At 42.7% G+C, this 15,448-nt stretch overlaps 2 protein-coding genes and 1 pseudogene across 2 annotated transcripts in view; 1 reads left to right on the plus strand and 2 right to left on the minus strand.

Annotated features, from left to right (window-relative positions):
* Positions 1 to 15,448, plus strand: part of LOC113143885 (zinc finger protein 208-like) — a 905,597-nt pseudogene that overhangs the window by 110,590 nt on the left and 779,559 nt on the right.
* Positions 1 to 15,448, minus strand: part of LOC113143888 (NACHT, LRR and PYD domains-containing protein 5-like) — a 267,626-nt gene that overhangs the window by 51,016 nt on the left and 201,162 nt on the right. The window lies entirely within an intron of this gene.
* Positions 1,729 to 9,968, minus strand: LOC117152643 (zinc finger protein 239-like). Its single transcript, XM_033325125.1, has 3 exons — positions 9,900 to 9,968; positions 4,407 to 4,425; positions 1,729 to 3,262 (listed from the first exon to the last, which is right to left on the minus strand). The coding sequence occupies exons 1-3, from the start codon at positions 9,966 to 9,968 to the stop codon at positions 2,553 to 2,555; spliced, it is 798 nt and encodes a 265-aa protein (XP_033181016.1). The 3' UTR covers positions 1,729 to 2,552.

Genomic DNA, 15,448 nt, shown 5'->3' on the forward strand with positions numbered 1-15,448 from the left:
GGAAGGGTGTTAAGATACCGTGACTGTGGGAGGCTGCCCGGGGAAGGACCCCTCTCATGTTGCTGTATTCAAGTTGTTGGAGCTGTTGTTACACCCTGAGTTGTGTGACAAAATAAATAAGCGTTCGGAGTCGTGCGGTGTAGGGGGCACGAGCGCCTATAAGAAAAGAGACACGGTTTGAGTGAGAATTCTTGCTAAGTCTCATAGTCACCTTTTTTTTGTTAGCCAGCTGCTAGTTCGCCACAATACATTTTGGTGGACATTGTTTTTTTTTTTTTTGAAACGTCTTCCTCTTTTTCCCTAGTGGCATTTTTTGTTGTTAGATTGCCACTACAACAGCAATAAAAGTTCAGATCTCTTGAGATCAAAATGATGCCAAACTTTAGAACGTCGCTTATTGGTGGGACTCGCCATGAAACTTGCCAAAATACTCTCACTCTTACTCTCCAAATCCTGAAGCAGAATGATGCATCTTATATAGCTGGTATGGCACCAAACCACTCAAATCTGTCAAACCTGTCAAGCTGTCATTGGCTCAGAATGCATTGAAACGCCATGAGCCAATGACACACACTGAAAGACTATGAGTCAATGAAAAGCTTTGAAACATTTTGAAGCAATGAAGCGCGAAGCGAAACAGCGATGACGTTCGAAGCTTTGTGTCACATGACACTGGTGTTTTGACACAAGCCCCGACACAGCGTTTCGAATCACTCCGCTTCAGGAAGAGTGACACAAGCTCCGAAGGCTCGGTATCATTTGCCCATCACTAATAGTAGTTCACTAGATTGTTTTGTTCCCGGACAGCATGGTGAATGAGTGGTTAGCACTGTTGCCTCACAGCAAGGAGGTTCCTGGTCCGAAACCCTGCAGTGGCCTTTATGTGTGGAGTTTTCATGCTGGTGGGTACTCTGGTTTTGTGATCCCATTTATAGACCACTGTGAAATGAAATACAACTGCAAAATAATGAGCTAACTGCTAACTGAGGTGAGCTGACTGCATCAGTCATCCAGGCCATGTAGCTCCTTCGGCAGCAACAGAGAATGACTGTTACACACTGAATGTATGTCTGTATAAATATAAACCTAAATATGAATATGAATGCTGCTAAACAGAGAATTGGAGAGATTTTATGTCAAGGGTAGTACACACGTATGTGGCTTCTAAAACTAATTTTCTATTAGTAAAACTGTGGAGGAAGTTTGTGATAATAAAGACTCACACACCAGAGAAATGTCTTTCTGAGTTTTATTCACACACTTACTGACATCCAGCTACATCAAGTGAGGAAGATCATGTCAGAGTGGGATTTTTACACCACATTTCCCCTTTGAGCATAGCAATAGAGATGGAAAGACAAAAGCCAGTCTTAGACCTATCTCCCACAGTTTCCACCAGAAACTGAGAGGCCAATGACGATCAAAATGCTGGATATTTTCAAGGGTTAGTTTTGATCATACAGATAAAAGCAATATATCATTTTAATCTGTAAAGGGTCTAGTTTTAGTTGTATACCCTCATAATTACAACAAAACAATGTGCTTTTGTAAAATAAAGAAAGCAGACAGGGTGCGCTGTCTGTCTTCTCTCTCTATCATCTCTCTTCACAGACACATGAATAAAACAACCAGAATCTCAGCCAATACTTGTCTCATAAAAATAAGAAATATATGGCTTGAAATGTTTTTATTTTAAATGAAACAATTCAAAACAGTCGAAAACAAATCACCACTTTTTACATTTTCACCTTTTACGTGAAGTACGTTTTCTCCTGTCTCACCACATTGTAACTATTGTGATCCCGCCTCGTACTGAGCGCACTGTTCATATGGAAATAATCTGAGGTGAGTCAGGTAAGTCTGTACATGCCCCTGAGAAATTACATAAAACGCCAAACTTCATCATAGAATTTACTCACTGTTTATGTGTTTGGATGATGGCAGGCTATGTGGGTGAAGAAGTACTTCATATGTTCCAGACAGCGATGAAGAGTTTACTTTGTCCGCAGAGTACAAACATGACTTAAATGACAAACATTTGGATCTGTATTGTATTGTATTGTATTGTATTGTGTTGCAGTAATTCTCATTCCTGACTGAAAGGCTCATTATGCTGATGTCTCAGGTAAATGACATGACTATTCATGGTCAGACACACTTTCCTGCATATTTCTTTTCTAAACAAAAAGTGTCTTACAAAATTTAAGTGAACATCACTTTCACATCATGTTGAAGCAAACACTTTACACTACAAGATGTATTTATTAAAAGTCTTGCAGAATCAATGTTCTGTTTTATGGTCTTATTTCAGTGACTTAAAAATTTCAGTTTTTCACTAACCATGCATAAACACTGTTTGCTCAAAAACACAATCACATATTATTGTAGCCCAGTTTCTGCTGATTAGTGTTATCACACTTTAGCCAGTAACATGTTTAAAAGCAACTGAAAAATGCACAAATGTCAGGGCATGTCAAAACTTGTCCAGGGCCCCAAAACACGCTCAGACCTCAGACGGTTAAGCTATTTGATAGAGACCTTAACCACAGTGGTCAGTTTTGACATTTCTTCTTGGTGTGAATGAGCTGATGGGCTGTTAGTGCACTTGAGCAAAGAAAAAATTTTCCACATTGCTCACAACAGTACGGTTTCTCTCTAGAGTGAATACGCTGATGTGCTTTGAGGGTGCCTAACTGTGAGAAGGCTTTTCCACACTGGTCACAGCTATAGGGCTTCTCTGAAGAGTGAATACGCTGATGTATTTTCAGATTGCTTAATTGTCTGAAAGCTTTTCCACATTGGTCACAGCTGTACGGCTTCTCTCCAGAGTGAATACGCTGATGTATTTTCAGATTGCTTAACTCTGTGAAGGCTTTTCCACATTGGTCACAGCTATAGGGCTTCTCTCCAGAGTGAATACGCTGATGTGTTTTGAGGTGGCCTGACTCTGTGAAAGCTTTTCCACACTGGTCACAGCTATAGGGCTTCTCTCCAGAGTGAATACGCTGATGTAATTTCAGGTGGTCTAACCGTGAGAAGGCTTTTCCACACTGGTCACAGCTATAGGGCTTCTCTCCAGAGTGAATACGCTGATGTGTTTTCAGGGTGCCTAACTGTGAGAAGGCTTTTCCACACTGGTCACAGCTATAGGGCTTCTCTGCAGAGTGAATATGCTGATGTGTTTTCAGGTGACCTAAGTGGGAGAAGGCTTTTTCACACTGGTCACAGTTGTACGTTTTCTTTCCAGTGTGAACATGCTGATTAAGGACAATCAGAAGAACCAGATCTTTAAGGTCTGCAGTGAGCTGGGTTTTTATGTTTGTTTACACTGATCGTTTTTATAAAAACATCTCAATTTCAAATCTGTAAAAACAGTTTTCTTCAACTTTAACTCAAACTGTTTATGAAAATATACATCAGGATGTGTGATATTCACTTCATGAACCTTCTTGTGGAGATCAACAGTAAATAAAGAACCTGAGAGTGTGGAACAGAAACGTGAGCCAAAGAACAACAGAAATTCTGAACTGAAGTCAGATGTTTATTACCAAGACTGAACTAGACAATTACAGACTAACCTCAAACATTAAGTCAGTTCACAGGAAGTCAGTCACAACATAAAATATTTACAACGCTTCAACCTGTACAATCGAAACTAATCAGGTCTCCAGAGCCGTAACTGTCATCGTCATCACCACTGGATGGAAAATTAAACTCAGACACAAACCAAGTGACCAACAGCTGTGTCCATACAAGACCCCCCCCACCCTTCTGTCTGTCCAACACTGACCAAACACAAAGACCTCAAACCAGAAAGACTGAGTCCATCTGAGTTGTAGACCTGTTCACTACCTCAAACTCCTCATTTTCTCTGACACTAGTGAAGCGTTTGAAAGCAGCAGACGCCACAAACCGTCTGGTCTGTTCAGCTTCAGCAGAAACAACCGAGTCCAACTGAGTCTGTTCAGAACAGGAAATAAAGACTAGTTTGTTCCTATGGTTTGAAAAGCAGCTCTAACACATGAGTGGAGGTGAGAGACTGTCCAACAGCACAACAACCTACAGACCCAGGCTGCCTTCATGTAGTCTGCTCTGCATCAGGCTGATGTGGGACAGCTGAAGCTTCCTTCCCTGAAACATGTCAGCATCACTTTCTGTCTAAGTAGGATCACAGCAGCACCACAGTCAGCTGATTCACAAAACCAGAGGGATCCTGGTCTGGTTTTGGAAACTGCAGAACCATGGTACTTGTCTCCAAACCAGGAATCTACATTATGTGCCTACATCCTGTGTTTGGTCTTCCTGTGTCGTTCTGCAACAACTAAACCTCCAGTAGCCTGACTCTGATGTCTCTCTGATCCACATCTGTGGATAAAACCTGTTTGAGACTGACTGGACTCAGATCAACTTTTGGAAACAGCATTTCTGATATTAACACACTGACGATACTTCAACGTGGTGTCAACCTGTACATTTCAAACTAATCAGTTCTATAGAGCCATAACTGTCAACATCACCACTAGATGGAAAATTAAACTAAGACACAAACCACGTATCCAACAGCTTCAGTCCACTTGTCTGATTTGTCTGTCTCTGCCAGGCTTGATGCCCCCCAATAACAGAAACCCAGTCCTGGCTGGTCCCACGTCGACCGACCGACACGTACGAAACCGTCAGCTATATCCCAGCGACCGTGACGGAATGCTTTAGAGGGGTGGGATAAGATCCCACAATTGGGCCACTTTCTGGGGAAAACCCGGTCTGATAGCGAGAGATGGCATCCATCCCACTTTGAATGGTGCAGCTCTCATCTCTAGGAATTTGGCCGAGTTTCTTAGCCGACCTAAAGCCTGACAATCCAGGGTGGGGACCGGGATGCAGAGACTCAGTCTAAAACGCTTCTCTGCAGTTTCCTTAGAGCCGCCGCCCCCCTCAAACCACATAGAGACTGTGTCTGCCCCTCGAACATATAAATCAAATAAATCAGAAATTAACAGAAGAGGAGTTATTCATAAAAACTTAATAAAAATTAAGACCACTCCTCTTATTGAACAGAAAAACAGAACTGTCAAATGTGGACTATTAAATATTAGGTCTCTTTCATCTAAATCTCTGTTAGTAAATGATTTGATAACTGATCACCAAATTGACCTACTTTATCTTACTGAAACCTGGTTACAGCAGGATGAATATGTCAGTCTGAATGAATCAACCCCCCTCAGTCATAAAAATTATCATGTTCCTCGAAGCACAGGTCGAGGTGGAGGAGTAGCTGCAATCTTCCACTCAAACTTATTATTAAACTTTCATCCTCAGAACAGTTATAACTCATTTGAGAGCCTCACTCTTAGTCTCTCACATACAAACTGGAAAACACAAAAACCAGTTCTACTTGTCATTTTGTACCGTCCACCTGTTCCTTACTCAGAGTTTTTAACTGAATTCCCTGACTTCCTGTCTGATTTAGTGCTTAGATCAGATAAAGTCATTATAGTGGGAGATTTTAACATTCATGTAGATGTTGAAAATAACAGCCTCAGCATTGCATTTAATTCTATATTAGATTCAATTGGTTTCATTCAAAACGTTAATAAACCCACCCACTGTTTTAATCACACCCTTGATCTTGTTCTGACCTATGGTGTCGAAATTGAACATCTAATAATTTTTCCCCCAAATCCTGTTTTGTCAGATCATTCTTTAATAACTTTCGAATTTAAAATGATGGATCATGCAGCGTCTGGAAGAAAATTCCACTACAGCAGATGTTTATCCGACAACGCTGTTAATAAATTTAAGAAAATGATTCCATCTTTATTTACATCTATGCCGATGTAACATGGTTAAAATGGGAAGTAGTAGGAAGGAATGTGTGAATTCCATAAAATGACACTAATTCATGTGGGTCTTATTTATTTGGTTAAGGAGGTCTCCCTCTGTTGGTTTTGGATGGTACTGCAGGTGAATTTCCCCTTTTGTACTTCCCCTCTTGCCGTACCACAGCAGAAATGAGTGAGCTCGCTGTGGGTACGTAGTTTTTCGTGCTCCGTATTATACGAGTACAATTGTTACATTTCTTGATGTAAGTGTAAGTTTTAGTCTTGAATAATGGTATAGATATATATGAACAAGGGGGTGATGTATTACGTGCTATAATGATAGTTTGGCGTCATGTGAAAGAATGAAATCTTGTGTTACATGTGGTTAGCATGTCTGCTAAGTTTATAAGTGTGAGATGATTAATATATAACGCCATTTTTGTGCCTTTAGCATCGTCAATACCTGCGGTCCTGAGGGAGAGCCTGTTTGATTTGTTTCTTGTTCTTTTCATATAAAGGTATGTTGCTTCCAGCTTGATAATGATGTAAATCACTATTTTCTTGTCTTTTATTTAGTAAGTTTATTTCACAAAATGCCATTGTTCGTTCTAAATGTAGTTTTTTATTATTTGTATTTAGTATTTGATGTAAATCCAGTTTCTGACACAGCAGAAATGAGTGAGCTCGCTGTGGCATTGTCAATACCTGCGGTCCTGAGGGAGAGCCTGTTTGATTTGTTTCTTGTTCTTTTCATATAAAGCAACTTGTGTACCAGAGCCTTGTGTGAGTGAATAACTACAACCGTTACACCAAGTATAAACATAGTGGAGGGCAGCTGCCTTAATCCTACTCCCTACCAAATTGATCATGTTGTTGACAGTGCTGTAACCTCACTGCGTGAAACGCTTGATTCTGTAGCCCCTCTGAAAAAGAAGTTAGTGATTCAGAGAAGACTAGCCCCATGGTATAATTTACATGTTCGTACCTTAAAGCAGGCATCATGAAGGCTGGAAAGGAAGTGGCGTTCCACAAACTTAGAGGAAATTTTTCTAGCCTGGAAAAACTAACTAACTACTAACATATAAAAAAGCTCTCCGTAAAGCCAGAACTGCATACTATTCATCACTAATAGAGGAAAATAAGAACAATCCCAGGTTTCTTTTCAGCACTGTAGCCAGGCTGACAAAACGTCACAGCTCCGTTGAGCCCAGTGTTCCCTTAGCTCTCAGCAGTGATGAATTTATGAGTTTCTTTACAAATAAAATCACAACTATTAGAGATAAAATTCAGCAGATGCTTCCTATACCTGCAATAAATGAATCTTCTACTACAGTAGCTCTTGAATCATCTGTAGGACCTCAGTTATGTTTAGACTGCTTCTCTCCTATAGATCTCTCTGAATTTACATCAGTAGTTGCTTCATCGAAATCATCAACGTGTCTCTTAGACCCCATCCCGATTAGACTGCTTAAAGGCACCCTGCCATTAATGAACTCATCTTTATTGGACTTGGTAAATTTATCTCTAGTATCAGGCTACGTACCACAGGCCTTTAAGACTGCAGTAATCAAACCTTTGCTCAAAAAGCCTAGTCTTGATCCAGGAGTCTTGGCTAATTATAGACCAATATCCAACCTGCCATTTATTTCTAAAATCCTAGAAAAAGCTGTTGCTAAGCAGCTATCAGACCACTTACACAGGAATGAACTATTTGAAGATTTTCAATCAGGATTTAGAGCACATCATAGTACAGAAACAGCACTGTTGAAAGTTACCAACGATCTTCTCTTAGCCTCAGATAATGGACTTGTTTCGATACTTGTCCTCCTAGACCTTAGTGCAGCATTCGACACCATTGACCACAACATCTTATTACAGAGACTGGAGCATGTGATTGGTATCAGAGGAACAGCGTTAAAGTGGTTCCAATCCTATTTATCGGACAGATTCCAGTTTGTTCATGTCCATGATGAACCTTCCACACGAACAAAAGTTAGTTATGGAGTTCCACAAGGTTCTGTGCTAGGACCGATTCTGTTCACCCTGTACATGCTTCCTTTAGGATATATCATTAGGAAGCACTCTATTAATTACCACTGCTATGCGGATGACACACAGTTATATCTATCTATTAAACCTGTTAACACAAACCAGTTAACCAGACTTCAAGCCTGTCTAACTGACATAAAGGCCTGGATGACCAGTAACTTTTTACTTTTAAACTCGGAGAAAACAGAAGTCATTATATTTGGGCCTAAAAATCTCAGAAATAACTTTTCTAAAATTATAGCTACTCTAGATGGCATAGCCCTGGCCTCCAGCACTACTGTAAAAAACCTTGGAGTTATTTTTGACCAGGACATGTCCTTTAACTCACACATAAAACAAATTTCTAGAACTGCATTCTTTCACCTGCGCAACATTTCCAAAATTAGGAACATCCTGTCTCAAAATGATGCAGAAAAACTAGTCCATGCATTTGTTTCCTCAAGGCTAGATTACTGTAACTCATTACTATCTGGATGTCCTAATATCTTAATAAAAAGCCTCCAATTAATCCAGAATGCCGCAGCCAGAGTCCTGACAGGAACTAGCAAGAGAGATCATATTTCTCCTATATTGGCTTCTCTTCATTGGCTCCCTGTAAAATATAGAATAGAATTTAAAATCCTTCTTCTCACATACAAATCCCTTCATAATCAAGCTCCTTCATACCTTAAAGACCTCATAGTACCATATTATCCCAATAGACCACTTCGCTCTCAGAGTGCAGACCTACTTGTGGTTCCCAGAGTTCTCAAAAGCAGAATGGGAGGCAGAGCCTTTAGCTATCAAGCTCCTCTCCTGTGGAACCAGCTCTCAGCCTGGGTTCAGGAGGCAGACACTCTCTGTACTTTTAAGGCTAGACTTAAAACCTTCCTCTTTGACAAAGCATATAGTTAGGGCTGGCTTCAGGCAACCCTGAACCATCCTTTAGTTAGTTATGCTGCTATAGGCCTAGACTGCCCGAGGACCATCGGTGCACTGAGCTCCCCTACCCCCCACCCCCACCCCACCCCCTTTCCCTTCCCCTCCCCTCTCTTCTCTCCTCCCACCTCATGTATATTCCACCATTGAATGTTACTAACCTTGTGCTCTCTCTCTCCCCTATTTTGTGCTCTCTCCCTCCCTCTCTCTCTCTCTCTCTCTCTCTGTACCTTCTGCAGGTGTCCCTGGTCCTGGAGCTGTTTATCGCTGATGTGCAGTTACTGGCCCCACCAACTTGTAGTGTCTATTTGTTGTTTATTGTTGCTGTTCTTTTCTCTCTGCTCTATCCACTCACCCCAACCGGTCGAGGCAGATGGCCGCCCAAACTGAGCCCGGTTCTGCTGGAGGTTTTTTTCTTCCGTTAAAGGGAGTTTTTTCCTCTCCACTGTCGCCAAGTGCTTGCTCATAAGGGAATTGTTGGGTTTTTAGTTTTAGTTTTTGTAAAGTGCCTTGAGATGATTTGTATTGTGATTTGGCGCTATACAAATAAAATTGAATTGAATTGAATTGAATTGAATTTTCGTCCAAGTTCTGTCTTCTGCCCTCTTGTCATTTCACTTCGGTATTTGGAATGATAACATCCAGTCTCATTGTGACAGTCTGTCCCTGGCACTTAGACTGAACAAGTCCCATGTGTTTTATATTTACATGTGAATTTGACCCCAAACATCCAGTGGTCCTCCCTAAAAACCTCATTCCACCATAAGGATCAGTCTATAAAGCTTTTCTTAACAACCAGCAGCCTTTGGAAAACAAATCCTGAGTTCTTAACGAGGAAACACGACTTAAAACAGAGTTTAGCCCAATAAAACACAGGTGACATGAAACATTCACAAACTCCAATTAGGCTGGATCTGCTCTCATTGCTGATAAACCCGAAAAAAGAAACTTAGAAACTTTAGACTGTGTGGAAGCTAAAGTGGATCCAAATAAAGACTAAATCCTTTTCTACATCAAACTGGAGCCTGAACCAGGAGACAAACACTGAAACATCAGTTATTTCCTCTGATCCTCTGGAGGCTTTTCTGCAGCCACAATCTGGTCTTTGTTTACCCACAAACCCTGTGCCTGATCCCCTGTGGTCCTAAATCTAGTCCCCTCTAGTCCTAAACCCAGGCCCATCTCATCAATAATCTGGTCTGATCTAAATTTAGTTTCTAGCCCCTCCTAGTTTTAATCTCAGCCTCAAAAAGGTCAAAGGTTAAAATCATCATCTTTACATTACACTCAGAACAACATGAACAGGATTTGTAGCAACAACAGTTGTGGTGAGCAACTAAAGGTTAGTCCCAGATTTCTGGACCTGAGACTCTGGTCCAGGTCCAGACTCAGGTCCACATCCAGCTTTATAAACTGGGTTCCCACACCTTGGTTATGGTCTGATAACAGCTGCTATCCCACCACCACATTAGCTCTTCAGGTCTACATACATATATAAACCCAAAGCCAAATGATTATCGGCACCATCCACAGACCTTTCATTCACATTCTTATTCATCCTGCACCGTGGTGTTTCCTTTGTTCTAATGTTCTCCTACAGGTTAGTGGCCTCCTATAGGTTAGAGGTTCTTTATAGGACAGGTTAGGACCCTTTCACCTGTCTCCAGTCTTCAGCAACATGCAGATTCAAATGGCTCTGCTTACCTTTTGTTTGGTGATCACCGGTCGCTGTGAGCGGCAGGCAGGTAGTCCAGATCCCGAGGTCCCGTCAGTCCGTCCTGTGGGCGACGCCAGTAATGTGGTGGAAAATTCTCCGGCCAGGGTGAAGCCGTCGAAGCCCCACAGACACTGTTCTTCTCTTTTCTTCTCTGCCAATGTGTGAAATCAAAGTCTCCAGTCGACAAAGTCTGAACCACATGTTTATTATAGCAACAGAGTCCTAATAATAAAAATAGAAATATAGGCTATGTACATAATGAATATAAAGACTGATCATATAAGATTCAATGAATGCTTATGGAATGGATATGGTTACATATTGGATCATGTCCCACAGTTTCCATGACTGAGCAGGGCTGGTCTCTGTTTTGTTCCAGGCCTGGGGCTGCAACACAACATGCCAGTTTTCCTGGTTCAGCAGTGGGATGAGGAGAATGGACAGCACATCCAAACAGATTCAGTAGAAATGAGGTGAGCAGACTCAGACTGGACCAATGAGCAGGAGCCGTGGCTTCCCAACACCTTTCTGGACAAAACAAACCATAACCAGGGCTGGAACTAGAACAACTGGGAGAAAGAAGTTTGGTTTCCTACGGAGTAAGTGGGCACCTTTCCCAAACAGTGGCAGCAAGCGACCACTGCACCGTCACTGCAAAGAGTGAGGCCACTGTCACATCTGGATGTAGACACTCAAATGTCAGGAAACAAAAAGTGGTTTAAAAAGGCAAAAAGACAAAATCAAGACATTTCCATATTTGGATCAACAGCACCTTAATAAGAGTTTGAGGTGAATTCATAGAAACTGTCTCTGTTAGAATAAGGGCATTGTAAATCGCTGACTGTGTTATGAGAATTGTCATTTTGTAGACAGATTTATGTAAAGGGTGCAACCAGACATTCCTCAGTTAAGGATGTTCCCTGTTTTTCTGTGCAAATCACCAAGACATGTGAATATATGGATGTGAACTCTGTATGAACTCTGAAGTTAACCTATGTTTCAACTCTCCCCTATTGTGTAAAGTGAGACGGTGCCTGGAAGTCATGTAACCACATCACATATAAATTAAAGTGTGCTAGGTTGGACTCTTTGCTGCAGCCGGGGATAGCACAGAGTGTGCGTCTCCTAAAAGTCACGAGCTCAACCTAGAACAAAGAAAAGAAAGTCTCTGTGTAGATGTTTGATTAGAACCAACATTTATTGGTGTTTCCGCCCGGTTTCCAATACAGCATCAACGGTGAAGAGGAGGACGAGGACGCTGGAAAACTGTGCACAGTCGGTCCCATAGGGGATCGAGGAAAATCCACCCTCGTGAATTCGACGGGAGGTCGGTGTCTACTCGCCTGAAAAGATCCTCTTCACTTCTGCTGCTTGACGGAAGCCGGACAAGAGACGTGTCTGCAGAAATAGGTGAGCTGCGTTGACTTCTATGTCTGGGACATAGCAGTGTCAGGGACACTAGAAAGCAGCTGCAGAGTTCGTCAGGGACGAAACCTATGTCAGGGACATAGCAGTGTCAGGGACACTAGAAAGCAGCTGTAAGTTCGTCAGGGACGAAACCTATGTCAGGGACATAGTAGTGTCAGGGACACTTGAAAAGTAAAAGCGCTATTCGTCTGGGACGAAAAGAAAGTATCAGGGATACTGAAACACGTGTGAGTGAATGAGAGCGTGTGACTGATGGTAGTTGACGGACTATTGTCGGCTGAATAGAGCAGTGTCACTACCTATTTAAACTGTGTATTTTGTTGGGTACAAGTAAAAATTGAAAAGTTGAGTGTGGTGGACGGCTGTATACGCAGGTAATTAGTACCTGTAGAAGCTTGATACAGTGGACGATCCCCATGCTGTTGTGACTGATCGTTTGCTTGTGCCAAAGTTGCAACTATGGGAAAGGGGAACAGTAAACCCCAATTAATGGGGGATCCTAAATTTATGAACACTTATTCTCCCGGATCAGCGAGATATTTAGGAGAATGGAAGAAAAAGTATGAGTTTCCTGGAAAATTGGAAACCTGCGCATGCGATAAATTGGTAACTCAGTTAAAAGCAGAAATGGCCACAGTAGAACCTAGGAAAATTGATAAATTTAAACTGCAGCTCATTGAGGCAGTAAAATGGCAAGAGCAAGCTGAGAAGAGAAGAGAAGAGATAAAAGTCCCTCATAGCAGCCCTCCAAGAGGACCCAGCTGATTTTGTAGGGCGTCCACAAGCGTTAATTCAACAAGAAGAAGCGGCTGCTGCGGCTGCCGCACCTGTGATGGGGGCAGCGAGGACAGCCGTGACCCCGCCTCCTACGGCTGGACCTGCTCTAATCAGTCCTAGCCACACTAGATCAGGAAATCTGTATGGTCCTTTAATTGATGAGGTCCAAGGACTGGCAGAGGCAATGTCAAAATTAAGCCCGTTTAGGGACCTCCAGGGCGATGGGTCAAGGATGGGGCCCCGTCCTGATCCGCCGCCCTGGCCACCATTGACTGACCCAGCCAGCATCTTTCCAGCCATAGAGGTGCCTAACCCTCATTTTGGAGTAGGGAATGACAACAGGCCCCTTCTCCTGGTAAGGAGCTGGAGGATGCAGTAAAAGGGCTAGGGGACCCCTTTGCTAATGTTCGTCAATGGATTGAAAATCTGCAACAACTTAGACAAACTTACAATTTGGACGGGCAGGAGATTGACTCAGTGTGCAGGAAAGCTTTAGGACACAGATATGGAGGAGTGAGGGGAGGATATACAGGGCAGACTCCAGGGGGGGAGGTTTTGGCCCACGGAGATCCAGTCTTAGACAACCAAGTTGCATTACTGACAGACAGAGTAAAAAATGCATTTGTTAAACCTCCTGATTACCAAGCTATTGCCCAATGTAAACAGAAAGAAGGTGAGGATGTGCAGGACTATAGAGGACGGCTAGAGGAAGTGTTTAAAGCAAACAGTGGTTTGGACCCCTCTGACACTGTCGCTTCCCCCTATCAGCAACAACTGAAACAGGCCTTGCTGAGTGGGTTTCTTCCGTCCATCACTCACCACATCCGAAAGCTAAATATTAATACACCCACAGATGGAGTGACTCAAATAATGAATTATGCACAGCATGCCCAAGACTTACAGAAACATAAATCAGAACAACAATCAAAAGCTGCCGTGTTTGCACTACTGGATGTCATGGGTGACAGGGGGAGAGGAGGTCCTTCACAGTACAACAGGAGAGGATTCAGAGGAAGAGGCAGAGGGAGAGGGAGCTCAGGAAGAGGTTCTGGAAATAGGAAATGGAAGGATGATGTATGCTATAATTGTGGTAGACCAGGACACTTTGCCTGTGATTGTGATGAGCAGAACCAGAGCTCAGGGAGAGATGAAGGCAGACGATCAGAAGAGTATAGGAGACTGGGACCCTTTAACCCCCAAGCATGACTAGGCCCCACTGTAGATGAAATGCTGGACCTTGAAGAAATTGTAGAAACTTATTATAGTGCAGAAGGGAATAAGGTAATGCCCATTAGAATGCTAAAAATTAATGGAGTGAAAATAAAGTTTTTGTGTGACACAGGAGCAGACAGAACAGTTTTGAGGGATAGAATTCCTGGAGTGACAAGAGGTGATAAAAATATTTTTGTAAAATCAGCGAATGGACAGGTCACCCCTTGCAGTTTCTCCCAAAGTTTTGTGATTGAGGATGAGGCATCTGGCTTTCAGGAAAAGGTAATGGCAGTTTTGTGTCCTAACTGTCCTGTGAATTTATTGGACAGAGATTTGTTGAGCAAATTAAAAATATCTTTAGTACCTACTACAAACGGGATGGCAGCCATAGGCCCGGGGGAGGAGATCCCCTCTTATGTAGTGCTGAAACAAGGGGCACCACATTACTGGTGGTCCCTAGATCTGCCCATGCCTGACCCTGGACGCACAGGAGAGCAGCTCCTGCGCCTGCTGCCTGATCCTCAACCACCACACTCAGAAAGCCTCTCCCCAGAGCAGATGCATGTCACCCTCTATTATAAACACACTCCAGGTCCAGATTTTGACTATGTACGGAAGTTTGAGAAGTTAGGGCCACAGAGGATAACACTTAAGACCCTTTATACTGATAGGAAAGGAAAGGCAGTCTGCTCTGTTAGTCTTCCTCCAGAAGCTAAGCGTCTCTTGATGGGATGGTCACCTAATCCTCACTTGTCAGTGTCTAAGACGAATGACATGCATTGGGAGGAGTTAAAGCAGTTTTTGAATAAAGCTGAGAGTATTTGTGATTGGCATGAAGAAGAAGGAGGCTGGTTTAGTAATAGTGTGGGAAGCTGTTTTTACAAAAACTTAAATTGGGTTGTGACGGCCACTCCCCGTGCTCACATGGGGGAGGATGACCAAGAATGAGTGTTACTTCTGGAGGAGTTAGATCCGTGTTTGGCTGAGGTGCCTGACAGTTTCTGGTCTCGAAGCAAAACTGATGTAGGCCTAATGACCACAGCTCCAGAAGTTATTATTAAGGCCAAATCTGATTATAGACCTAGGATAAAGCAGTATCCCCTTAAACCAGACGCTCTTCAGGGAATCAGGCCTGTGGTACAAGAGATGCTTGATGCAGGGATCCTGGTGAGGGCACCAGAGGCTCAGTGTAACACCCCTATATTCCCAGTGAAAAAAGCTGATGGGAGGAGTTGGAGGATGATTCAAGACTTAAGGGAAGTAAATAAAGCAGTTGAAAGTAGGGCCCCGTGTGTCCCAGATCCTCACACTCTGCTGAACCATATAAAACCTGAGATGAAGTGGTTCACGGTTGTGGATCTCAGCAATGCTTTTTTCTCTATCCCAGTACATCCGGACTCACAGGGATGGTTTGGGTTCACCTTTGAGGGAAAGAAACTCACCTACACCAGGTTGCCACAGGGTTATGTTGATAGCCCCACTATATTTGCATCAGAATTGGAAAATTGCTTATCTACATTCCATGTGC

The sequence above is a fragment of the Mastacembelus armatus genome, unplaced genomic scaffold (genome assembly GCF_900324485.2).
Source record: "Mastacembelus armatus unplaced genomic scaffold, fMasArm1.2, whole genome shotgun sequence".
In the NCBI taxonomy this organism is placed as follows: Eukaryota; Metazoa; Chordata; class Actinopteri; order Synbranchiformes; family Mastacembelidae; genus Mastacembelus; species Mastacembelus armatus.